The sequence below is a fragment of the Balaenoptera ricei genome, chromosome 4 (assembly GCF_028023285.1).
Source record: "Balaenoptera ricei isolate mBalRic1 chromosome 4, mBalRic1.hap2, whole genome shotgun sequence".
Lineage (NCBI taxonomy): Eukaryota > Metazoa > Chordata > Mammalia > Artiodactyla > Balaenopteridae > Balaenoptera > Balaenoptera ricei.
This window is the reverse complement of record NC_082642.1, coordinates 6,580,545-6,608,113: the sequence shown is the minus strand read 5'-3', so window position 1 is coordinate 6,608,113 and position 27,569 is coordinate 6,580,545. Positions and strand designations below refer to the sequence as shown.

At 36.8% G+C, this 27,569-nt stretch overlaps 1 protein-coding gene across 1 annotated transcript in view; it reads left to right on the top strand.

Annotated features, from left to right (window-relative positions):
• The first annotated feature begins 1,612 nt into the window (after window positions 1–1,612).
• Window positions 1,613–27,569, top strand: part of SUCNR1 (succinate receptor 1) — a 53,272-nt gene continuing 27,315 nt past the window's right edge. The window contains exon 1 of the mRNA XM_059921804.1: window positions 1,613–1,675. Coding sequence (XP_059777787.1) covers window positions 1,613–1,675 — 63 coding nt within the window. The remainder of the gene's footprint in view (window positions 1,676–27,569) is intronic.

Below are 27,569 nucleotides of genomic sequence, written 5' to 3'. Positions count from 1 at the left end.
CGAAATAAGAGTAAGATGAATACAAGAGTACCCAAGCCATTTCTTTTAAAAATATTAATCTATATAATTGTTATGAAAACAAATAAGACATTAGTTGTGAATAATATTTTTCCATATTTTAAAATAAAATATCAAAAAGAAAATTAATTAGTGGAAAATAATGGGATGAAAATTTATTCCTCCAGCATAATTTGTGACTTCAACACAGTTCTTCTATCTACCTCTTAGAAGAAAATAAGAGATAAACTGGGTATGGTCAATCAAATAAATTTAGATTTTTAGTGCTCAATCAGTTTTTCAATATTTGCAAAGAGATTGTGAAATTGTTTTCACGGTCAGAAGAAAACAATATAAAATTCAGTAAAAAGAAATTAAAACCAGATCCGTTCAGTCTGAAAGTAACTTTTAACCAGAAAAAGAGGCTATAAATTGATTATTTTCTTTCATTTGTTCTTAGTCTGCCCCCTTGTGGTCTCCAGGAAGCTGTTACCCAGCACAAGCTAAAATGGCAAAGCTATAAAAGCCTTATTATATATATATCCAATAAGATCAAGTTTTAATATCCCTTAAAGTGGTTTAGAAAAATGTCTCATCCTGCTTTAGTTTAGCATACAAAAAAATATTTAAAATTAGAAATATATGCCTCGGGGCTTCCCTGGTGGCTCAGTGGTTAAGAATCTGCCTGCCAATGCAGGGGACACAGGGTCGAGCCCTGGTACAGGAAGATCCCACATGCCGCGGAGCAACTAAGCCCGTGAGCCACAACTACTGAGCCTGCGCTCTAGAACCCGCCAGCCATAGCTACTGAGGCCACATGCCACAACTACTGAAGCCCGTGCGCCTAGAGCCCGTGCTCCGCATCAAGAGACGCCACCGCAGTGAGAAGCCAGCACACCACAACGAAGAGTAACCCCCACTCGCTGCAACTAGAAAAAGCCCACGCGCAGCCACGAAGACCCAATGCAGCCAAGAATAAATAAATAAAATAAATACATTTATTAAAAAAAAAAGAAATACATGCCTCAAAACCTACATCTTTGAATAAATTGAAGATATTTCCTTTAATTCTTAAAATTATTATTATTTTTTTTAAATAAATATCTGTTTTTTTTGTTTTTGTTTTTTTAATTTTTATTTATTTATTTATGGCTGTGTTGGGTCTTCGTTTCTGTGCGAGGGCTTTCTCCAGGTGCGGCAAGCGGGGGCCACTCTCCATCGCAGTGCTTGGGCCTCTCACTATCGCGGCCTCCCTTGTTGCGGAGCACAGGCTCCAGACGCGCAGGCCCAGTAATTGTGGCTCACGGGCCCAGCCGCTCCGCGGCATGTGGGATCCTCCGGGACCAGGGCTCGAACCCGTGTCCCCTGCACTGGCAGGTGGATTCTTAACCACTGCGCCACCAGGGAAGCCCCTGAGCATTTAATATTTAATTTTAAAATCTGATATTCACTTACTTTAAATGGAACTACCAGAGGAAGGCAGCGCACCGCTAAAGAAAGACAAATTGATTTTTCTTTATTATTTTTGGGTGTTCAGTTCCTCTACGCATTTCAAAAGAAGCAAACCAGTTTAGAAGACTATAAGGCATGTGATGTCTAAAGCGAAGCCGCAATAATGTTTGTGAAGAAAACTGACAGCCTCCAGGAAGTGCTGGCTGAAATTTCTAGCATAATGATGGTAATCTGGGGTGCCCCTTGGTGTGGTAGGGGGAAGGGATGTCATGAATTCTGAGGGAAAACATAGGGCAAGAAACCAAAACATATTTGTGACATCAATGATACTTAAGCAAAGAATGTTAAAAGTTTCAAGGAAATACACTCCCCAAGCACACAAGTCATTCCAGGAAGCCTTTAAAATAATTGAGCTGTTGCAAAAATGAGGTTATAAATGAATGGACTAAACAATAATAAGAGCAATTGATCAAGAGACAGGTTGGGGGCTTCCCTGGTGGCGCAGTGGTTGAGAATCTGCCTGCCAATGCAGGGGACACGGGTTCGAGCCCTGGTCTGGGGGGATCCCACATGTCGCAGAGCAACTAGGCCCGTGAGCCACAACTACTGAGCCTGCGCGTCTGGAGCCTGTGCTCCGCAACGAGAAGCCGCGATAGTGAGAGGCCCGCGCACCGCGATGAAGAGTGGCCCCCGCTTGCCGCAACTAGAGAAAGCCCTCGCACAGAAACGAAGACCCAACACAGCCATAGATAAATAAATAAATAAATAAAAGAGACAGGTTGGTTGCTAATGAGGTTCGGAATGAACATACTCCAAAGGAAAAGATGGTTCAGAATACTTGGACTAATCAACTGAAATAACTCCAGACGGAAAGAAATAGGTGGTAAATAAAAATAATATCTATTGGGCTTCTAGTACATGTTTGTTTATAACTAATAATAAACATGTTTGTTTATTTATTCTACAAATAAAAACGATAGGTTCAAACTCTGTCTCCACTAACAAATAGTTCAAGAGCCACAAATTTGTTAAGATCATTTAAAAAAGCAGTATTCAAAACTTGTCAAATACAGCATTTATTATTAAAAGTCAATATAGTTAGCTACCAAACTATTCAATGACTACATTGATGGTATTTCCTGATATGATTATTTGAGTTTTGTTTAATTTGGTCTGATAATTCGAGTATAACACAATCATGTGTCTGTTACCAAAATATTTAATGGTTAAAATTTTTCATTAAATGATTATAACTGATTTAAAATTCATAACTGAATAAGCATTTTATTATAAAACACACTATATTCTACAATTACTTTCTTTCTTAGTCACATAATATGTTTTATTACTCTACGTAGATTAGAAGGGATATACTTCTAGTTAATAATGAAATATCATTTAAATTTCAAAAGCGATGCATTTTTTTCATAAAGAGAAATTTTTTAGTCCTAAAAAAAGAATCTTTATAGCCCTATATATTCATTCCTTATCAAATACAGTTAAAATAAAAACAAAAATTCAGATAAAAACAAAAACTGCACATCTATATTGGATCTGCCTCTTTTCTCTTACCAATAATGGAAAAATAACCAGCTTGAGCAACTTTGTAGAAAAGATGCACGTGACCTCAAGGTCAAAGACAAACAGCAGAAAAGGTCATATTTTATCATGGCGCTAACACAAATAGAAGAGAAAGCAAACATCTCTGTCCCTGCTTTCATAGTACACAGGATTAAAAGCAACAGCTGGCTTTGCCTTCCTGAAGCCATCTATCATGAACACGATTGCCGAACATCAACTTAGAGAGATCGCTATTTCATAAACTGAGTTGAAGGTGTAGGCAAACAAAACGTGCCAACTTGCCACCCCCAAATGTGTCTGGCATGCCGATTATTTAGGTTGAAAACAATCAAGGCCCAAAAGAGTCAGGAAGAAACTGTGACTTTCCCCCTAACTGCCTTAAAACAATTTAGATAGAGGGCCTGTTCCTGGAACAGAGCTATCACCAGAGACCTCTGCAAAGAATATGGGTTAGATGTGGTGAGGGAAACTCAGGGGGGCCTCGTGATTAGAGTTCCCTCAGTGTCCCACTGTCTCTGCAGGGCCCAGCAAACATTTATTTACCAAACATTTGCTTTTCCATCTCCATGTGAATTGCCATTCTCCCCTCTGAAGTCCCAAATCACGATGACCAACACCTTCTTTTGTCTTTAGCTGAAGATGATATTTAAGGTGAGGGTTTTAGCCATTTTGGGGACTTACTCAGTTCTTCTGGGTCTCTCCCATATATACATGTTATTAAACTTTGTTTGATTTTCTCCTGTTAATCAGTCTCATGTCAATTTAATTTTTAGACCAGCCAGAAGAACCTGGAAGGGTAGAGGAGAATTCTTCCTCCCCCACAAAGGTACATGGAGAGAAGGGGCCTCTAATTTCTGTTCTGGGACTTCTAGCTGACAGCACACCCTCTCACAGCTTCTCCCTCAGCTCAGAGCAATGGCTCAACACGTCACTAATTTGTGTAAAATCCTCACAATTTTGCCTTATCTAGGTGAAAACTATACTATTAATTGTCTTAATGTTTCTTAATAATTAACTATTTGTAAATTAAATACATTTATTTTTAAAAAGTAAACTTCAGAGACTTCCCTGGTGGCGCAGTGGTTAAGAATCCACCTGCCAATGCAGGGGACACGGGTTCGATCCCTGGTCTGAGAAGATCCCACACGCCGCGGAGCAACTAAGCCGGTGCGCCATAATTACTGAGCCTGCGCTCTACAGCCCGCAAGCCACACCTATTGAGCCCACGTGCCACAACTACTTAGGCCTGTGTGCCTACAGCCTGTGCTCCACAAGAGAAGCCACCGCAATAAGTCCGTGCACCGCAATGAAGAATAGCCCCCACTCTCCGCAACTAGAGAAAGCCCGCGTGCAGCAACGACGACCCAAGAAAGCCAAAAATTAAATAAATAAATAAATTGATTTAATAAAAGTAAACTTCGGGACTTCCCGGGGGGCGCAGTGGTTAAGAATCCGCCTGCCAATGCAGGGGACACGGGTTTGAGCCCTGGTTTGGGAAGAACCCACATGCCGCAGAGCAACTAAGCCTGCGAGCCACAACCACTGTGCCTGCGTGCTGCAACTACTGAAGCCCATGTACCTAGAGCCCGTGCTCCACAACAAGAGAGGCCACCGCAATGAGAAGCCCGTGCACCGCAACAAAGAGGAGCCCCTGCTCACCGCAACTAGAGAAAGCCCGCGCACAGCAATGAAGACCCAACGCAGCCAAAAATAGATAAATAAATAAATAAATATTTTTAAAAAGTAAACTTCATATTACATCATAAATAGTAAACCAATATCACCTTTCATGAATGTAATGAACATAGAATACTAATAAATACTATCTGAATACTCTTGCCTGTCAATGCTCTGAGCCTGACACCTCATAGCCCCCCCTTTAAAAAGGGCAATAGTAAATGTTAAAGAATTGTTTAAAAACTTAATATTCTTTAAAATATTAAAATCAGGCTTTCTTCTTGATGTATTCCCAAAGGTTGAAAAGGGACTGAATCTTTCTCAGTATGTGAGCAGATGTCATGGTAACCCCTACAATCATGTGGTGTCTTGCCATCAGTAAGAGGACCATACTTGGGAAACAAAGGGTGAGAGCTGAGTATAAGGCCAAGAATGGTGACAGTTCAGACCCTTCATACAGAAAAATGTGAATTTCATATCAAGCTCCAAGATGACTCAGCTTAGACCATTAGGCCTCCCAAGATTGGAGTGGAGTGTATTCAGTACTTACTGCATGAAGCACAACAGATCTGATCCTCCAAAGACTCTGTGCTCTGCACCTGTCCTTATCATTCCTTTTTCCTGATATGCTGTTGTCTCACCGTGTTTGCTCCAAGTCAATTGGCTGTTAATGTACACAAACTATTATATAAGACTCAGAGCAACTTAAGGATATAAGTTAAACACAATAAGATTTGGCAAAAATGTGCAGTTTGGAATTTCCTGTTGTTTCCAAGTTTACTAAAATCTAACAGTAATAGCCTGAAGTCAGAGCCGTGTTTAGTTTGCTTGTTTTATCTTCAGTTTTATCAGTCATTGAGTGTTTAAGATCCATTTTTTGTTTGCCTCCAAAGTCTACCACTGATCAATATATAATTCCATTTCCAGAAACAAATGATAAAACCTGATAAAATAAGTTATGCCCAAAGTCTTTGGTCAATTAACACCACTTGGCTGAATGTAATCCATTTCATTTTCCAAGGCTCAATTCAAAATTGTATCCTCTTCCTTTAATTCTCCAATAAGAACTTTACTTACTTATTTGCAGTGACAATTTCATCCTCCTTTTCCTTAGTAGTAGTTCACCCGGTTTTCATTTCTGTATTCCTCTCTGGTGCCATCACAGGGTTTTGTACTTAAAAACTAAATAAATACTTCCTGAACCAGTTCATGGAATGAGAAAATATGAAGTGATTATATTCAAACAAGTCTATATTACAGTCTTCACAAATAATATGTCGATTTTTATGAAGAGAATATCCATTGTTTTTTGCATAACAATATACTAAATTTGTAATAAAAATGAGCTCTGAAAATATGATATTTAGGAGGTTAACTTTGTATTTTAAAATCCAATGTGCAGAATTTTTACATAGGTAACAGAGTTGCGTATACAAAGGTTCTCCCCCTACTGTTAAGAAGAATGGAAAAAGTCATAATTTTATCCTTATTTCATTTAATAGAATATATATCTGCCCTCAGATAATTTATTTCACCAAATATTTTATTTTTTATAAATTGAAACTGCCATAACTATGTCATATAATTGCAACTTGTATTCAGATGTAGAGTCTAAAGCTTTTAGAGTTGTTTCAAAAAAGCAGAATTAACAAACTTTTTAAAAAATGTTTATTTTTTTGGGCCTAGCTGTAATTTATTACTGAATAAAATAGAAATCAAAGTTAATCATTCTCCATATCTTTATCATTTTAAAAACATGTCTGAAATGGTGGATTATTTCCTCATTGAAATTTTAATCAATTACAGATGTTCTATCTTATAATTTATTTATTTACTCAGCAAATATTTAATCTGCTCTTATGTGTCAGGCACTTCAAGTATATAATAATTAATTAATTTTTGTTCATTCTTTTTTTTTAAACCATTGAATTGTACTCTTTCTTTCTTTCATTCTTTCTTTTTGGCCACGCTGAAACAGGAGGGAAGGGGGCAGGGCACAACCTTTGAAAGAATGGCATAGCCCAAGGACATGACATAAACTGATTAGAACCAAATGGGTCCAAGATGGCAAACAAGTCGACTTCCACTAGACCTTGAGCCTCAGTATACGCTCACTGTAACACATCAGCAAACTAAATGACACACCCACAGGCACCATGACAGTTCCAGGATGGACCATAAGCATCATAAAGTAGGCGGTGACCCAATTCCTGGAAATCCCCGCCCCTTCCTAAAATAGCTGGAATACTCCTCCCACTCATTAGCCTGTGAAATTATACACTCCTATAAAATCTGACAACCCCATACCCTGGTGCCTTTCTTACCTCTGAGATGGCCCACACTCTGTCTGTGGAGTGTGTTTCTCTCTAAATAAACCCACTTCTTACCTATCACTTTGTGTCTCACTGAATTCTTTCTGCAATGAGACATCAAAAACCAGAGCTTCATTAAGTCCTGAAAGCAGGTGTGTGATCACACTTGGAAGACTGTGGGTTTTGGCTGGGTTCGAGTCCCAGCATCATGGGTTCAAGTCCCAATCTGGGTTTTGGCCCGGTTTGAGTCCTGGCACGTGGGTTCAAGTCCCAATCTGAGGTGCACGGTTTCAGTGCCACGTGGCTTGCGGGATCTTAGTTCCCCCACCAGGGATCGAACCTATGCCCCTGCAGTGGAAGCGTGGAGTCCTAACCACTGGACTACCAGGAATTCCCTAATTCTTATCCATTCTGTTTAGTTGGGGCTCCTTTGGTTTAAAGTAAAGGAAACACACTCAAGCCTGCTAAATAATAGAGCAGTACGTGGAGAAGAAATGGGGGAGAGAAAGTACAAAGAATGTCTCATAGAAAGTCAAGGGCAAGAAATGTACAGAGCAAGAAATCAGGGAAATATGAAGGTAACAGCAACTGGGGACACAGTCTCTCTCTCTCTCTCTCTCTCTCCCAGAGAGGGGTCCTCTTCTTGTTCTGGACTGATTTAAAATTGAATGAATGACACAGCAACGGCCTTAACTTCATAGAAAATCTTGATATATGTGTTGGCTTCTGCTCTTGAGGCTGCCTCATTTTCTGATTGTTGTGCTTACTTTTGAAACCAGGCCATTTAAACCAAAGGTCAAACCACGAACAGCTACCCCTTCACAAAACTTCAGAATAAGGACTTACTTGCTCAGCAGGGCCTGGAGGTGAGCAGAATTTCTTAAGTGTGTGAGTGGGCTTTTTCACACATTGCTCTCCAAAGGTTACGATTTTGTTGAGGTAGATAGCACATTATCCAAAGCCTTCTTTGCATGTTCAGAGGTAGAACCTAATTTTACTTACTACTTTTTTCTTTTTTTCAAATAATATGTTGACTTAATATATTTTTTCCTAAGTCACTTTCCAAGTGAAATTTTTAACAGGTTAGAAACTAAATTCTATTTTCTAAGACATTTTTCAGTATTTTATTTTTTAAAATTTCAAACTATTCCCTAAGATTTAATTTCAGCTCTATCTATCTTCATAATACACTAGTGCTAATATTTTCCTTTCAGTTTTGCTTTTGTCAAAACTGGGAAGAAAAACCATATTTTTAAGTTCTTGATATAAGAAACCGGACAATAAACCATGCTTTTTATATTTGAAGAAATATCAGTAGCATAAAAATTATTCATCACTAGAAATTTTTGAAAAATTCCATGTAGTTTAGTGTTTTTTTTTTAACTTTGGGTTTATTTATTTATTTACTTATTTATTTATGGCTGTGTTGGGTCTTCGTTTCTGTGCGAGGGCTTTCTCTAGTTGCGGCAAGCGGGGGCCACTCTTCCTCGCCGTGCACGGGCCTCTCATTATCGCGGCCTCTCTTGTTGCGGAGCACAGGCTCCAGACGCGCAGGCTCAGTAATTGTGGCTCACGGGCCTAGTTGCTCCGCAGCATGTGGGATCTTCCCAGACCAGGGCTCGAACCCGTGTCCCCTGCATTAGCAGGCAGATTCTCAACCACTGCGCCACCAGGGAAGCCCTGTAGTTTAGTTTTGAAGTTATTTCCTTTTTTCCCCATTAATTCCTCTTTTATTGTTCCTGTCATAGTCTCTATTTGATATTATCAGAGATATTTGATATTATCATTTTTGCCATTTTATATTTTTAAGTATAAAAGTTTTCCATTTCCAGTTGGAAATTTTAAAAATTTGTATTATTGAAATATAATATATTATTTCAGCTGAGACTGTATAAGCAACCCTTCTCTATTAATGACAAGTCATATCTTGTCTTTCATTAATTAGGCTATACCTTGTCTATTTGAAAATTCAAATAACTTGATTTCCTTTGCTTTCAATTTTGTCTAGGTTTGCTCTTTTAATATATTTCCTCTTTCTGGGTTTCTTTAGTGGGAGACTGAGTGGTAGTAGTTACATTGTACATGCTTTACAAATATAGACATTTAGGTCAACACATTACCCCTTAAGGAAGAGCTGGAGACAAGGCATACCTTCTGTGAAATGGTATGTTTTTATTTTTAGCTTTTTGTCCTTTCTTTTTCAACATTTAATGTAAAAATTTTCACATGTGCAGAAAAGGTGAAAAAATTTTATAGTGAATACTTATATACCCACCCCCTAGACTTGACAATAAATATCTCATTACATCTGCTTCATTAGCTCCCTATTCATCTATCCATTCTCTATCAACTCCATCAATCCAATTTTTTTTTAATGCATGTCAAAGTTGCAGACATCAGTACATTCCACCCCTAAACATTTTAGCATACATTTCACTAACCAGAGTACAGTAGTTATTTTTGTTTTTGCTTTCTTTGAGACTATATATATATATATATATATATATATATATATATATATATAAAGAAATGCACAAATCTTAAACATATCATCCACTGAGTCCTGACAAATGTGTATACCTAGACAAATCCTATCCTAACAGGATAGAGAGCACGCTAGCACCCCTCAAAAAGTTTCCTTATGCTCCTTCTTCAGTGACTCCTAGCCCATAGCCACAGACGTAAACTTTGTTATGATTTTTTTTTTCCACAGTAGACTTGTATTTGTGGTTGTAAGAAATCTTCTAACATGCTTTACTTTTTATCATTTACTTTTTATCAACCAAAGCATTATTTGATAAGATGCTAAAAAATTTCAGTTATAAGAACAATGTTATAGTATCTTACTGTCTAAAAGTATTTCAACTGTACTGTGACATCTGATTTGACACTCTAGCAACCTTATTTTACAGAGTAAGAATCTTAGGCTGTTAGAGGTGAAAAACCCACTTCAGTGCAGTAAAGACTCAGTCCCAGATTTACAAACTCCAGAGCCAATGCTTTTTCCCATTATTTCATAATGTGTGATTGTTCTGATTTCATTGTACTGTGGAATGAGAATACACAGATTGGCAACAAAGTCTGGAAACATAGATAATGTTTAATTGTTTTAAACAGAATGAGACTACTTATTTTGTCTCTGGAATATGCTAAAAATGAAGTTTTATTCAGTGAAAATGTGAGACACATCATATGAGGTAGCACATCACAGATGCACCTGTATGGTTTAGGGAAATGCTTTGTGTTCACTATAATCTTGCACAGCATCTTGAACTCTGTATTGCTAATAATAACAACACATTGAACATACCATGTGATGTCACTGAACGCTGCAATGCAATATCAATAATTTTTTATGTATCTTTGCATTTGTTTCCAAATTTCATAGAAACCCTGTAGCATTTAGAATTCTGCCTATTAAGAGTATACAAAAGGAAACGTTTCTTGCTAGAATATGAATAATGTTTACTAATGATTTTAATGAATGAAAAGAAAATGATTGTGCTGTTTTCCTGTGTCGGTCCATTCAATTTATTAACTGATCAGAGTAATATTTCGATCTATTGTTTACATGACCTTCAGTATTCTGGAAGTGGAATGCTAAACAAACTATTATATTTCTATTTTTCTGTCTTTTAGTTATCTCATTGTATACTTGATTTCTGTGGTGTGTAAAACAAAACTATAGTATCAAATTGTAAAGTTATAATTTTACCATTTTCACCATTTTTATGTTGGGGGGGTTGGGCTGCACCCCACAGGCCTGAAAGCCCTGTACTTACCCAGCCTTGAGTTGGAAGAAAGAGCCTGGCGTCAGTGGCAGCGGCATCAATGGTTTAGTAGATAGTGGGATCTTACATGTCTGAAGCAAGGTCAATGGAGTGACTCCTGCAGGTGGGCAGGTGGGCGGGACGTGGCAGCAGTCTTCACTATGGGGGCACAGGGAGGGGAGGTTACTAGTTATAGGGGGAATTGACGTCAGGTTGGCTCATCGGCTACCAGGGAAACCAGCAGAGGACAAGCACAACCATCACTGCCCCTTTGATAAGCTATCATGGTGGAGATGTTCTGAGCTAAAGATTAGAACAATTACTAGTTGGGGCTGGGAGCAAGTATGTAGGCATTTACTGATTAGGCTCCGTGATGAAGAGGGAAGGTCACTCAGGTTGTGCAGGGTGTAGGTGAAGCAGGGACTGATCGAGCAAGGCGATGTACTGAGAGCAAGCGAACAGCGATCTTGAATGGCCTCATCATATCGGGAGAAAAGAAATTTTCCTCTACACTTATTGGTTCTTCTGGCTGGTCTACACATTAAATGGACATGAGACAGATTAACAGGTGAAAATCAAACAAAAGTTTAATAACACGTATTCATGGGAGATACCCAGAAACACTGAGTCATTAGCCAAACTGTCCAAAGTCCTCACTTTAAATACTATCCTCAGCTACAGACAAAAGAGGATGTTGAGGGTGGAGAGAGTCAGTTATGGGAGGTTACCAAGAAAAGCACAGTAAACAAGGGGGATTGTGATGCAGATTGACGTCCTTGCCTTCTCGTTGTTAAGAATTTCTAGATTTTGTCATCTTTCTCTTCCAGATATAGAGAGGGAGACACCCTTACAAATGGAGATTTCCTTTACAAATGTAAATTTTTCTTACAAAATAGCAACTCCTATTTGGTTTTTCAGAGCCCTTCCCATGTCTGCTGTTTCTCAGAAAAGAAAGAAGAAAAAACAACTTAAAACAATTAATATGCCAGAGAGACATATCTTAGCATGGGGAATTCTGCTCCTGTATATCATAAACTCCATTGTATCATTCAATCTATTCCTTATCAGTTCTCTTAAATTAAATTACTATACTGAATTGTTCTACAATCACAGAAATTTAAGCTTATTAAATAATATGTGTGTATCCTTTGGTTTCTGGTGTGTATTTTTAAGAGTTTTTAAATGAACTTTATTCAAATATTTTATAAGATTAATCAATTCATAATAAATAAATTTGTATTATTCTTTATTTTTCTGAAAGTTTGGCTTTGAGGTAGGCTTTATGATCTTTAATGTTACCTTTCTGAAACTGAATGATTCCTTCTTCAGATTATACACCAAATATGGTATTAAAGAGAAATTCTAAATGCAGTGAATGAGAATATAATTTCAATTTAAAACTTTTTATTTATTTAGGCCTAGGAAAATAAAAATTAGGGTGAAAATAAATGCTAAATTTATCCTAAAAGTAAATTTAGTAAACTGATTTTCATTCAATACAGGATTTGGATGAGGTGACAAACTTTCCCTAAGAATCTGTGTTGTTTCTCCTTAAACAGAGTATTGAACAAATACAATTCCTCTGCCTGCTCATGAAACACCACTAAAATGAGATGAGGGAATTGCATCATGTAAATTCGTAAGAAAAAGATCACAGAAATGGAGAAAACAGAGCTCTATAAATTTTTGGAAGACAAAAAGAGTTGAAAAAGCTGAAGTAGGGAATTCCCTGGCAGTCCAGAGGTTAGGACTCTGCTCTTTCACTGCTGAGGGCACGGGTTGGATCCCTGGTCAGGGAACTAGGATCCTGCAGGTTGCACAGTGCAGCCAAAAAGAAAAGAAAAAAGAAAAAGCTGAAGTAGTGATGCCAAAAGCTTGACCTCTGTACACTGGTGCCAAATTGAATCTCAGAGACAGGGTTTTGGGTAAAGTAGTAAAGAATAGCTTTATTGCTTTGCCAGGCAAAGGGGGACACAGTGAGCTAATGGCCTCAAAACTATGTGTCCCAACCCAGGGGGATTTGGTGAGGAGTTTTATAGCAATGGTTCAAGGGCAGGGTTGCTAGTAAGGATCAGGGTATGTGCAAGGCCTGTACTCTTTAATCTGGCCTCAGGTGGTTCTCGAAGTTATCAAACTGTGACTGTCTCTGGGATGAAGAATGCTTTATCAAGTAGTTAACATCTTCCTTTTGGTGGGGCTTTTGACTTCTGTAGAAGTGCTCAGAGATACTGTTATGTGTACACCTTGAGGTGGAACCAGAACCCTGCCCCAAGGCTGCCCTATTGTTTCTTGACGGCTCCTGCCTTGTCTCTGCCTCCCCTCCCTTCCCTGATTAACAACTGTTTGAACCTGCCCTTTGGAGCTCAGGGAAGGTCATAGAGGCTGAAGCCTAAATAAGAAATGGGAGATACAGAAAGGCTTCCAGGCCTAGGAGCCCCACGGTGTCCTGCTGGGTTTCAGTAGCAGATCTCACAAGAAGCAAGCTTCTCCTGGCCATAGAAAACGAGGTAAGCTTGGAGTTTGAGATACAAGGTGTTTTGAAAGTCAGTGGTTAGATGAGGGATTAAAACATAGAGAAATTCTCCAAAGTGTTAATGCTAGGCTCCAATTCCTCTCCATTTATCCTCTCTTATATCACTGCACTCTGTGTTTTACCTCATAAATCCACCAAAATACTCTTGGAAACATCACCAATGACTCCACGCTGCTAAATGTAATAGTTAATTCTCAATCAACCATATTTTCTCATCTTATCAGCATATGTCCCTTGGAACTCCTAATGAATATATCCAAGAGTTTAATTCTAAAACTTAGAGAAAAAGGAAAATACTTTAATAAATATGAAACAGAAAAAGAAACATGATTCAATCAGATTCAAACATTCAAACATGATTCAAACATGATTCAATCATTCAATCATGATTTAATAGAGCTTCCTTTTATTTCAGGTGATACTTATTGACGATAGAGAGAGCATACAATTATGTTCTCTCTCTGAGAGGTCTCTAGAACTTCAACAATGGAAATAATAAAGTAACTTTATACAGCAAAATGTGTTATGTGCCCCAACAAAGTTATTAAAAAATGATAAGGGAAAGCTGAGATTTCAATTGGCTAAAGGGAAGGAAGTTTAAAAGCACGGTACAAAATAGTGGCCAATAAGGCAAAGTACATTTTCTCTAGAAAATAAATAACAGATCATAAATCAAGGTCCTGTAATGCTGAAGGGAAAACATTTTGTATATACAATCCCAACTGTCTCTGTAAATATATTGCTGTAAAATCAGTCACAAAGTGGGACATTATAAAATGGTTTATAGATTTCTATATGAATCTAAGAATTAACACCAAGTAAATCATAGCTTTGGCTATCAATGTCATAAGAACAAATATGCAACAATTAGATGCTTATTATTCAAGTGAAGTTAGCAGGAATCCTACTCTAGTTACACAATTTACACTCTTTGCCACCCACACACTCTCTTACACAAACATATGCATGAAGACTTGGGGCACACAATGATCATAAACAATTATTTGTAAAGAATTAAGACTGTTCTATTCTAAATATTGAGGCAAAGATGGCAATGTTTAATCAAATCTGAAATAGGGACCAAGTTGGATAAAGAAAAAAACCAAACTGAAATAATAAAAATAATATTATAGAAATAATAATATAATAGATTCAATTCCCTGCCCCAATCTGAAATTTCTTTAGATGATGGGAAAGAGTAATAAACTGTGCCTTTCTCTTCGTATTTTATTTTTAAGAAGAAGTACTGATGAGTTTGCTTAAGTAAGGTGAGATTGTATTTAAAATTGTCCTTTCAACACTTCACAAAGTGGAGATCCAAGCATTGAACTGAGCCAGGCATTCCGGGTACCAGGATGGTAAGGAATTCTGGCCGGAAAAAGAAATGGAGGCAGGAAATGATACAGACATAAGAACCGAGCAGTCATAATTTCATAATCACCGTCCAACTAGTTTCCTTGCAGTTGATTAAGGTAGGAATTAATCAGTAACGTGCCCAATATAAGGTTAACATTAGAAGTAAAATAACTGCAACAATTTCAAGTTTTCCTGACTCTCCTGTTTACAAGTACTCCAGTCTCCTGTCAGGCTAGGCAAGGGACTACTTACTGCAGCGATATTTCTAGAGTCAGAGTGCTAGGATTAAAAACTCTGTTCTGCCTGTTGCTATGCAGGTCACTTTGAGTAAGTTAGTTAATTGCTCTAAGTATTTGTTTCCTCACCTATAAAATATGGGTACTGTTTTAAATTTGTACTTTTTTTTTGAAATTGAAATGAAATAGCATATATAAAGTTCCAGTAAGTGAATGGCATTAATGTCATAAAATCAGTGAATCATCAGCCTTCAAGAGCTGATTGGATATGTGGAGATAAGGAAGAAAAATCAATCGTGTCTTCCATCCTTTTTGATTGGATAACTAGATTGGATAACTAGATGAACCATTCATGAAGATAGGGATACAAAGAAGATGAGTATGGTGTAGATATGGATTAGGAAGGATGTGGAGAAGAGAAAGATGATTCTAGTTTTAGGCATGTTGTGATTAAGATGCCTGTTTATAAGAGGTGCTTTTCACTGCTTACTCCATCCATATCCCTTTCTAAAGAAAACTACATTCAACATGTACCACTTGACCCCATGCCTTGCTTATTCCTTACTCATGACCCATAGACCCAGCCGAAGAAGGTGAACTTAGAAAGTTAGACCTCTCTTTCAAAAATTGGGAATGAGGTCATTAGGTTAAGAAAGTTGTGCTGAAGGAATATGCAACCTTAGTGGCTAAGATGACCGTTTGGAGCCATACAGAAAGAGAAGATGATGGGGTAAATAATGAGAGATAATAGATGATAGTGATGATAGATAGACAGATGATAGACATATGGACAGATAGATATAAGTAAATAGAGAGAAGAGCTGATAGACAGATTAGCTTCCATTTATTAATTGCTGACTTCTAAATTTCCAGGTTCTTAATGAGGCCTAACTGTACTTATGTTTATATTCTTATTTGTGAGTACATACTTAAAATAAGCCTCCTTTGCAACCAGATATGCCCTGACTAGGATACTGTGGGTGAAACCATATACCTAGTTAGTGTTTTCTGTAATCCCCAAAGGACTCTAAAACAGTCATTAAACTACGGACATGGTCAGTAAAAAATCACAGACATCCTATATTAGCAAGCTGAGCATGATGATATTGCAGAAAAGTTCATATCACAGTCATGCACTATGAACTCAAATATATATGCTCCTCATTTCAGAATTGGCCTGACATGAAGGGCCATGATTATTTCATGGATTATGAAATTATATGTCCTTTAATCTAATCCTCCTCCCAGAAACCAAGAAAATGCTTCACTAAGCAGCCATTTTTGCTTCTCTGCTGCAAGCCCTTCTAACATAATGTCATATAAAATTTAATAAAGATATATATATATATAATATATCAAGGGATATAAAATGTAGTATACTAAGAAACCAAGAGTCACATAATAATTTTACATTTTTCAACATTCCATATTTAGTATTCCACATGTCAATTAGTCTTTGAGGAAAGGTGGAAGACGTGAAGCTTCTTATTAAGAGTCCTGGGTTAGGACTCCGCACTTCCACTGCAGAGGGCATGGGTTTGATCCCATACCTCTGTGGTTCCTGGGTGGTAACTGATAGTTTCAAATACATTATTAAGTAAGTTTTTAAGGCAGGGGCTTTATTTTATTATCTATCTCTACCTCAGGACAAATGGCAGAGTACTTAGCCATAACAGGGATAATTTAAACATCATTAATTTATTTATTACCAAATATATATATGGAAAGTGGCACCTTTCTATTTATGGAAGGTTATGGATAATATGCTGTAATTTATTATAGAAAAGTTAATTTGTTTTTTAAATCATACTTGCCAATCAAAATACAAGTATCCTACAATATACATCATTGGTTCACTGATTCAAACAAGCCATTCCATTGCGTGCTATTCCATTCCATTACATGGAATTCAGATTCAAGAGGGTAATGGGAGCCCCAGAGTTCATGGCCATGGAAAGAGAATATCATTGAGTGTGACTTATGGGAATTTAAAGATATAAGAGGTCAGGGAACCAGCTCTCATAGGTCATGAGGACATAGCAACTATGAAACACAAGAAAGTAAACTTTGTGGAAGAAAAAAATATAGAGAACATAAAAAGGCAAGTAACTAAAAGATATTTGAAACAGTCATGCAAAATTTCAACTATTGACGAATAATATTACTATGTGAATGCTAGTATTAGGAAAATAGATGTTCTGCCAGTAACAATAAAATGTTGCCCATTCAAAATTATAGTCCTCGATGTGTCTTTATCATGCATTTTCAAGAGCTGCAAGTTTTAGCCTGTAAATATCATATCTCAGGGATTTTTAAATCTCAGAGGAAAATACAGGTCCAAAAAGAAACATTGTAATTAAGTCCATTCTGTTTAGTATAATTACCTCTAATCCAGAATTTGGAAAGCTCTATGCCCATGGGGCTCCTTTCTCAAGACTTGACCTCTGGTACATGGGAACTATGCAACAACCTCTGTGCATGGATGTGTAGATATTGTTTTAGAGAAATATTAGTTAGCTATTTTGAAACATCTTGTTGACTTATTATTGGTATGCAAGTTCTTCAGTTATACAACTAAATGTGACCTAATGTCATTTTTGTAAGGGAAAAGGCCATTGAGAGGCAGAGTGGGAATGTGATACATGTTCTTACCATCTGTCACCACAGGACCAGCCTGAGCCATCTTGGGGGTAGGAAGAGTCATTCGTTGGGATTAGAAAATTCCAAGCATTTATCCCCTTTACTTATCAAAGAATGTCTGCAACAGAGGATGTAGGAAGGTGGAATTGCTCTAGTCTAGGAACATTTTTGGAATTAAGCATGGACTTAATTTCTCCTTTCAAGACAAAGAGTACCAATTCCTCAACACAGAACACTCATATCTCTTGGTGCTGATAAGGTCCCCATCATTCTGACTCCCTGAGATTGTACCAGGTTAAGTTCCTAGATATACAGGGACAAAAATTATTTTTATGGGACATTTCTTTCTTTCTTAGATGGTCACTTTTGTAAGAACAGCAGTGTAACATCCTTTTTCTAGTTTATTTTGGTCAATGCTACATGGAAGTTATAAAGCATTTATTGCCAAAGTTAAGACAACTCATTTTATATTTCATTTCTTTCTCTTTATGATACTTGCACAGTCTGAAATGAGATATATTAAACTGGCAGAAATTTAAGAACACAACCATATAAATGATAGTCAATACAATAAGCACTATCAAGAGAATATTTTATTTGCTATTACGACTGCATCTAACAGCAATGTGTAACTTTAAACTAAACTAAGACAGGTGCAAATCTAGATGTACATAATTTTCCCTCTGAGGATTATGCAGCAATTATTTATTTGATGACATGAATAACAGGCTTAGATTTCATGATTCAAACAAGCTCCACAATTTCAAGTCATTTATCATTTAGCTCCTTAAAGACAATAATGATACATCTGAAACAGAATCATTATTAGTTCAAACTTAATGATCCTAATCATGAACCATGTTTTCTTATTGTACAGATACTTTCTTATTCTATATTTAACTGATAAGTGCCTGAAGAAAATGAGGAATAAAATAAATCAGCACCCAACATTTATTTCCTATAGCTTTCTCTCCCTTCAGGCCTATACAACCAGTTTAAATCTTTTCATATTAAGAAATTTAAAAATGAATTGATTGTAGTCGGGAGTGAGAGGAAGGCTGTCTTCTTATTTAGTGAGCTGAATGGGGTAAACACCATGATTTCCTTCTCTCTCAAAAGTGAAGCCATGAGAAAAGTAGAACTACCGTATGACCCAGCAATCCTACTACTGGGCATATACCCTGAGAAAACCACAATTCAAAGGTGTCATGTACCACAATGTTCCTGGCAGCCCTATTTACAAGAGCCAGAACATGGAAGCAACCTAAGTGTCCATCGACAGATGAATGGATAAAGAAGATGGGGCACATATATACAGTGGAATATTACTCAGCCATAAAAAGAAATGAAATTGAGTTATTTGTAGTGAGGTGGATGGGCCTAGAGTCTATTGTACAGAGTGAAGCAAGTCAGAAAGAGAAAAACAAATACCGTATGCCAACACATATATATGGAATCTAAAAAAAAGAAAAAAAAAAGGTTCTGAAGAACCTAGGGGCTGAACAGGAATAAAGACGCAGACGTAGAGAATGGAATTGAGGACACAGGGAGGGGGAAGGGTAAGCTGGACGAAGTGAGAGAGTAGCATTGACATATATACTCTACCAAATGTTAAATAAATAGTTAGTGGGAAGCAGCTGCATAGCACAGGGAGATCAGCTCGGTGCTTTGTGACCACCTAGAGGGGTGGGATAGGGAGGGTGGGAGGGAGATGCAAAAGGGAGGGGATATGGGGATATATGTATACGTATAGCTGATTCACTTTGTTATACAGCAGAAACTAACCCAACAATGTAAAGCAATTATACTCCAATAAAGATGTTAAAAAAAAAAAAAAGTGAAGCCATGAAGAAAGATTGGGAGTGCTGAGCTGGGATACTAGAGGGAAGAGAAGGAAGCAGAGTTCAGATCCCTGAATCCTTATGGTGATTCTTCTTGATCTCCACAGCCTTATCACACAGGCCCACCTGCCCACCTGCTGCATTCAAACAGGAGAGATTCTTTATCCTTTGCTGGAGGGTGGATACCTGCAAGAAAGGGAGGATTCCTACGCATTTTTGCAATATACAATGTAGTGCTTTATATCAGTACTATTTGTTTGTAACTTCCTGCGGGGAGAAAACCTGCACGTGCTCACCAAAAGAACTAAGGGATTTTCAAGCAGTCATTTCTGTAAATATTTGTTTAATTATCAGCCGTTTCCATGAAATATTTATTTCACGACTCCAAGGAGAAAATGAGGCAAAGGTGAGGGAGAAAATGTCACAATGTTGTTTTCATTTTTGTTTCAAATTAGGTACTCTAATGAAAAACAGGCAGGGGACTTCTTTTAGTCACTCTTGTGTTCCCTAATGCACCTAGCATGGGTTCTGCCACAGGGCAGCGTTAAGACACACACTGGTGGGAAAAGCAATCTTGGACTGTAGATGTGTGTGTGTATGTGTGTGTGTATAAAATATATATACTGATATATAATTAAAAATTATTTCTGGAGCAAATGTATATATACTTGCCATATACATATTTGCTATACACATTTGCCATATACATTTATTAAATATATATATTTAATATATATACACTTATTCAATATACATATGTAAGTGACAGTAATGATGACAAATACAAGGGTTTATGGAGTGGTGTGTTTGTAAATATTTAACAACCATCTCTCTGTGAAAAGTAAGAGTTGGGGGGAAAGATGGTGCTGATTTAAAGGATTTGCCGATTTCCAGGGTGTAAATATTCTCACTATGGCAAGGTTCAAACAATTTCCTTGACCTCAGCTAGCTTGAAAAATTCCTGAAAATTTAACAATAGGTTCTTATGAACTGGTATGAGTGAGATCCAGCATAACATTGGCTATATATGTATGCATTTGCTTATACATGTAAGTAGGTAGAATATAAGGTATCTGCTTATGTGAAAATGTTTTCTGAATATCAGAGGAAATTACTTCTTTGTTTCACATTACTCTAGACATGACTATTCTAAATAGCCAGTGGCTTTCTGTGACCTGTGTCACAATATAATAAATCAGATTATAATTGTATCAACAATGAGCAGTTTATCAGTGTTCTTTAGAAGTTGGATACAACTTGCTGGGCAAAGTTAATCTTCAGACAACAATGCATAAATTATTTTTATTTTTTATTTATTTATTTTTAAAATTTATCACCTTAACCATTTTATTTATTTATTTATTTATTTATTTATTTATTTATTTATTTTGGTTGCACTCTGTGGCATGTGGGATCTTAGCTCCCTGACCAGGGATGGAACCTGAGTCCCCTGCATTGGAAGCGTGGAGCCTTAACCACTGGACCTCCAGGGAAGTCCCCATAAATTATTTTTAAAAATTTAACTGGCATACACTTACAGCATGCATACATATTCGGTTCTGAAAATCCTGTGATACATGGACAATGAAAGAAATTTAATGTCATTTCATTCTATGAAAGAAATTATTGTTTTACTGACACAAGAGGTTTTGCTATTTAAACTACAGCTACTATTCTCATTTTTTCCTAGCATTATCTTCAAAAACTCACCTTCGAATTCTATTTTTCCTTCAGATGACTTTTGTCAAGGATATACTTTGTAATTAAACATAAAAAAAAAAAAAAAACCAAAACACCTCAGTTTAATATACTGGAACTTTCTCATCTCCAGAATAATTCTCTGGTTATACTTGGTACATCTTTGAAACTTTTAAAAGTACTTTCTAGACAGATTTAAAACATAACGTGGGGACAAAGATAATGTCAAGCTGAAAATTAATCTAAGCATTGAAGCTCCTCCCAGTAATTTCACTCATTTCTAATATCACTTACCTTCCTGCTAATCTTTGAGCAAAAACAAGGCAATACTGTTTTATTTCAAATTTTGAAGGAACCACTACACATAGCTAGGATATGGAAATATAAGAACATATGCATTAACAGTGTGATTTATTTCTCTTATTTTAAAGAAACAATTATTAACTTATAATGTTTGATTTAAATTCCTGTGTTGGGAGACCGCTGCTTCTGGGAAGATGAAACAGATATAGTTTTTCCTATTCTTTCTGTTAAGTGCAACTAAAAACATGAGAAGATTCTGAAAGCGGGAGAGAAGAAGACAGATCAGCCAAGACTTTTGTACCCAAGGAATGACACAGTGATGATGTCCCTTGGTTGTTTTTTGGGTGTTTTGTTAATTTGTTGTTATTTGCTTCAGGTAGACCAGACTTGGAGCTAAAGAAGCATAACCTAGAAATGGCAACAGGCATAGACAGAAAAAAAAAAAAAGAGCCACAATAAAAGCCTGTTCTCTCTAGCCCAAGGGATAGGAAAGGGACAGTCTAGCAAGATACAAACCTTTTAAAACCACTCTAATTGAATCAAACACCAGAGCAGAAAAAACTAGACCACTCCCACCACACCAGCAAAGGCTGAGTGAGGATCCCAGACCCTCACCCTTTCCAGGCTGTAAAGGCACCTCAAACTCTCCTGTAGGGATCCAGAACTTTCATCCCCACGGGACAGTATCAAGGCACTTCCTCCCCTACCCCTACTCCCTGCTGGGACGGGGTCAGAGGAGGCCCAGTGGGCAGTATTCTTATTACTTGCTTCAGTGTCCTGACTGAGCTGGAATCTCTTTTATTGATTCACATTCACCTTTTCTCTTCACATATAATATTTTCCTGCTGCCTCTTTCATGCCACACAATTAAATCTTTGTTCTTTTCCCTTTATTGCTCAGTTTAATAGTAGATGTTACATTACTGACTTTCTGCCTAGAAAATATAATTTTATTATTTTTTAATTTACCTAAAATTAAAAATAATAAAATTTTATCTGTAAATTTAGAACTTTGTCTAGCAGAATACCTATAAATAAACTTTAAAAATTATGACCTGCAAATATTTCCTATTTTGTAAAGATAGAGTATGCAAACTAAAATTAACAAAAACATCAATTCTGGCAAAATCTTCCCATCTGTGTAAATTAAACAGTTATAAGGTTAATAGAGGCAGAAGATTGTCTTAATTAAAATAAATATGCAACAGACCTAGTTAAGAGAAAGGTAAGGCAGATTTCTTGAATTTTGTTAATTTTTACCATCAGCAGTGAATTTATTGCTTGCTATTAGTGAAGTACTTGGTCTTCTCATTAATTCTTGTTCTTTGACCTAGACATGCATGTATCTATGTTTCCAAACATTCCCCAAGTCAGTACCACTCTTTGATGTCTTGAATTCTAAGAGGATTTTCTCCCCATTTCTATGATTTATTTTCTTCTTCATTCTCTTCTTGAGTTCACAAAGCATGGTACTATGGGATAGAATTTTTTTTTTTTGCATTCCCCACCTCCCCACAGATTTTCTAAGAGGCTGGGTTTTCATTTCTCTAGGGAATAATATGTGGAAACTTATTCTTGCCCTTTGTCCTGTATACACAATTCTTCCTGCTATTTAAAAGGAGACTTGACTAATAACCAAAGATGGGCAAGGCTCTTGCATTAGTCACAAATCTACATATTACAAAAACAAATTGTGAAAATTTCAAGCACTACATGTTGGATTCTAAATCAGTCAGCATGCTAATACTCTGAATTAATTTAAGTTGAAATTGGTACCCTATGAGTCTTGAATAAGATTATAAAGACCATACAAATCACTGAAACATTAATTCACTTACTATTTAGAAGCTCACATTTTGCAGACAGTATTTGAAGCAGTTTATAATAATTTCCAGATATAATAAAACCATTAAAACTTGAGTAAACAAGTCTAGCTAGTATATTAACTGTAGTCAAACTCACAACCAGGAATTTTCTAGGAGCCCAGGACAATACGGAAATATGAAATGGCCGAAAAAAATTTTTTAAAATTCTTGGTACCACATTATAAGAGGACATTATCATATGGTAGAATCAGATAATTATATTTAAATAAGAGCTACTATATTCAAGACAAGACACAGCAAGAGTGATATCTTTAATTGGTAGGGATGTCCTGGAGCACTCCATTAAGAAATATTCTGAGGTTAAGTTTGGGCACAGCAGAAACAACAGAGTGACTGATGTCCGCCGTGGACTCAAGCATGGGGGCAGGTAACCCTTATTATTTGCCATTCATAACTCAGTCCACCAATTTGCTTCATTTTTTTGAGAAAATCAAGGCTCAGATAATGCTGTAAATTTTTCTAGGTCACATATTAAATATTTAACTTTGCACACCAACAAAAGAGGAGATTATGGAAAATCTAGATATTTAGCAGAGTATTATAGAAATTCTATTGTTTAAGAATTCAAACAATAACAAGTATCATTGTAGACTAGCTGAAGACAAAAAAGGAAAGCTTCATATGGGATAAGACTTTGTTGAAAATTTTAACTAGATTTGTGTGTTAAAAAGTCACAATTTCCTTATACTTATTTATCCCTTATTTCCTATATGGCCCTGAACATAGTAGTTGATCAATACATGTTTGTTGAATTAATTATTGAAGTAATGAAGTATTAGTGTTTAAGTTATGAGGACAGAATAAAAATTAGGAGAGAAGAGAAATATCAGGTACTGTTTTCTGAAGAGCTTTTCTAATCTCTGCTAATTTTCCTCCTGTCACGATGCTTGGTATTTCAACTTCAAGAAGCTAGTGTCATTGGAAATATTTATTTCATTTTCCCTGTATTCTAATCTCTGCTACAAATTACCATTTCACCATTTCCAGTTCCTGATAGATATACACGGAGGCCTTTAAAAGATGTTGAGTGAAGGAGAAAGAATGGCAGCACACAGGAAATGGGCCATTTTTATTCAAAACATTTACTTGGACTTTGGGGATTAAGGTCCTATCAGTGGCCAAACAAATTGATGCAGCTGGTGCATTTCATTATGGTCACAGTGTACAGACACACAGAATTCCGTTTAGAGTGAATGGTCTTTTGGCATAAACTTTTGTGTTTTGCAGTCCTTTGGCAGTGAGAAGTTTCTGGCCAGCTCACGTTTGTCACATCCCTCCCCTGACCATGGAGACATCATGGAGGGTCAAATGGCTGGACCCTGTTTCTCAAGATTGTTGTTATTTTTCTTTCCTTCTTTTTTGTTAATTAAAATAAATAATGTTAGGCGCCAGTCCAGGGATGGATCAAATAGTGGTTTTATCCTCTTCCAGCAGGAAACAAAGTGCATACATGGCTCTCAGGGAGGACTCCCTAGTACTCTGTCTTCCCCAGCGTGGAGCCTGGCGTCTCCACTGTGCACAGAACATCCCTCATTGTTCCTGAAGTCAGCCTTCCAATCCATGTGCGTCCCTCTTAACCACTCTTAGCCTTTTGTCCTTGTGCTTAGGGTGAGGGAGCTCTATGCAATGATTTCTAAGCATTTCTCCAGATCTGACAGCCCCCGCTAGGAGTTTTGACCAGCAAAAATTCTTTTAAATAATACAAGTGATGTTGGGTTTTAAAGTTAGGTTGGGAATTTCCCTGGCAGTCCAGTGGTTAGGACTCGGCACTTTCACTTCCAGGGCCAGGTTTGATCACTGGTCGGGGAACTAAGATCCTGCAAGCTACACAGAGTGGCCAAAAAAAAAAAAATTTAGGTTAACATGAAAAAAAAAAAAAATGCTACCTATAGACGCATAAATGATACATACAGGGTAGAAGGATATTTTAAAAGGCAATATTTGTAATGTAAAAGGTTTCTTAACCTTTTACATTGTTTAATTGTAATTGTCAAAATTGCTATAATTTGAAAGTTTTTCATTTACTATGTTACAAATATTGACCTAATAGTGAAGTCAAATTTTATTAGTTTTGCAGTGTAATAAGCCAGCATAAAACACACTTTAAAATTAATAATTGCATCAGTATGTCATAGAGACAAAGAAACTAATACAAGAGAATCATATCACTAAATGTTTTATTAGTGGAGACAGGTAATTTTTAAAATTTAATTCATAACACAGTCACAGAGCACTTAGCTCTCTTAATGAACATTCTTCTCAACTCCAGGGAATTTTAAAAATCTCTCAATTCAATTACAAAATGCTCAGTGAGACTCAATCATACTGATTTCTTGTTCTATATTCCAGGGTAAATAATATATTAGAACAAGCAAGAGGTGCAAGATGGGGAGTGGTTAATTAGCATCCAATCCAAAGTGCTTATAGGTACATCAAAACAATGAACTAGCTGTTTTTTGTTTTGTTTTGTTTTGTTTTCATAAATAATGCAAAATATTCCAAGAATCAAGCAAATTTGTACAAAATACAATAAATGTGACTGGAAAAGACTGAGTAGCTGTATAGCCAATTAGATGAATAAATTATTTCAATATTTCAGGCTAGCTCTCCTTTTTTAATCAAAAAGACTGTGCCTTGGTCAGTGATAGTTAAGAATGAAAATTGTCTCCAGAATTTTACATAAATGTTTCAATTTCATATCAGGAAAACAAGACAACATTATTTCTGTAGGGAGACACTGGTGATTAATGCTTACCATATATCAAAAAAAAAAATTTAACTGTTGGAATTTGAGTATAAACTGAAAAATAAAAAGTGAGTTTCTTGTGTTTCTAGACTATTACTAGTTCAAAACACTTAGAGTCTTTTCAGCTATAGCCAGATATTTTAACAAGTAACATATTTAATTCAGCAGAAAACAATTCTTTTTTATAAACTCTTTTCTTTTTTAAATTTATTTATTTATGGCTGTGTTGGGGCTTCGTTTCTGTGCGAGGGCTTTCTCTAGTTGCGGCAAGCGGGGGCCACTCTTCATCGCGGTGCGTGGGCCTCTCAATATCGCGGCCTCTCTTGTTGCGGAGCACAGGCTCCAGACGCACAGGCTCAGCAATTGTGGCTCACGGGCCTAGTCGCTCCGTGGCATGTGGGATCTTCCCAGACCAGGGCTTGAACCCGTGTCCCCTGAATTGGCAGACAGATTCTCAACCACTGCGCCACCAGGGAAGCCCAGAAAACAATTCTTTCGAGTTATGCTCAGAAATAATAAACACACACATTTTATTCAGTGGGATAAGAAACAAAGAAGCAGCAATGTTGTACAAAATCACATTATTCATGTGACTCTTACATGACAAGGATTTTTATATTAAGTAGAAACAAATTGCTTTGCCTCAGCTGGAATGCTCATCCTGGATGGACTACTTTCCATGGTAAAGTAAATTTGGTCAATAGAAGGTTTGTTTGAATTTCAGAATCTGGAAGAGTTTAGAGACAATCTACATATACCCTCTATTATGTTTTCTGTTTTGCTGTTCTCTTAATTTCTCTTTTCCTATCCAAACCCATTCTTTGATTGTTGTACACCTGAAACTGACACAATATTGTAAATCGACTATACTCCGATAAAAATTAAAACAAAACAGAACAACAACAACAACAACAAACCCATTGTATGAATAGAGAAATAGCCTTTGGTAAATCCACCTAGCACAGCAACACCAAAACAATATCTTCCTCAATAATCTTCTTGATTCATTTCAACCTCTTTGGGGTCATAATGTTATTATTATTACCTATAAAGGTTTGATAGAAATTCCTTGAATTGAATTAATTGTCCTCCTCTTTCCCTGCTTGTGATTTCTTGATGATCAGTGTGACGCTTAGACAAGCTTGTTTTCCACTCAGATTGGTTCACGCTGTTAAAAGAAATGTTTTATAAACATGATTAGGGCTACTGTTAGTAGAACCGTCCCATAAACACCTTACTTATTATTTTTTATTTATATTAATAAATTTATTTATTTTATTTTTATTTATTTTTGGCTGCACTGGGTCTTCTTTGCTGCGCATGGGCGGCGAGCCGGGGCTACTCTTCGTTGTGGTGCGCGGGCTTCTCATTGCGCTGGCTTCTCTTGTTGAGGAGCACGGGCTCCAGTAGTTGTGGCACGTGGGCTCCAGAGTGCAGCCTCAGCAATTGTGGTGCATGGGCTTACTTACTCCACGGCATATGGGATCTTTCCAGACCAGGGTTCGAACCCATGTCCCCTGCATTCGCAGGCAGATTCTTAAC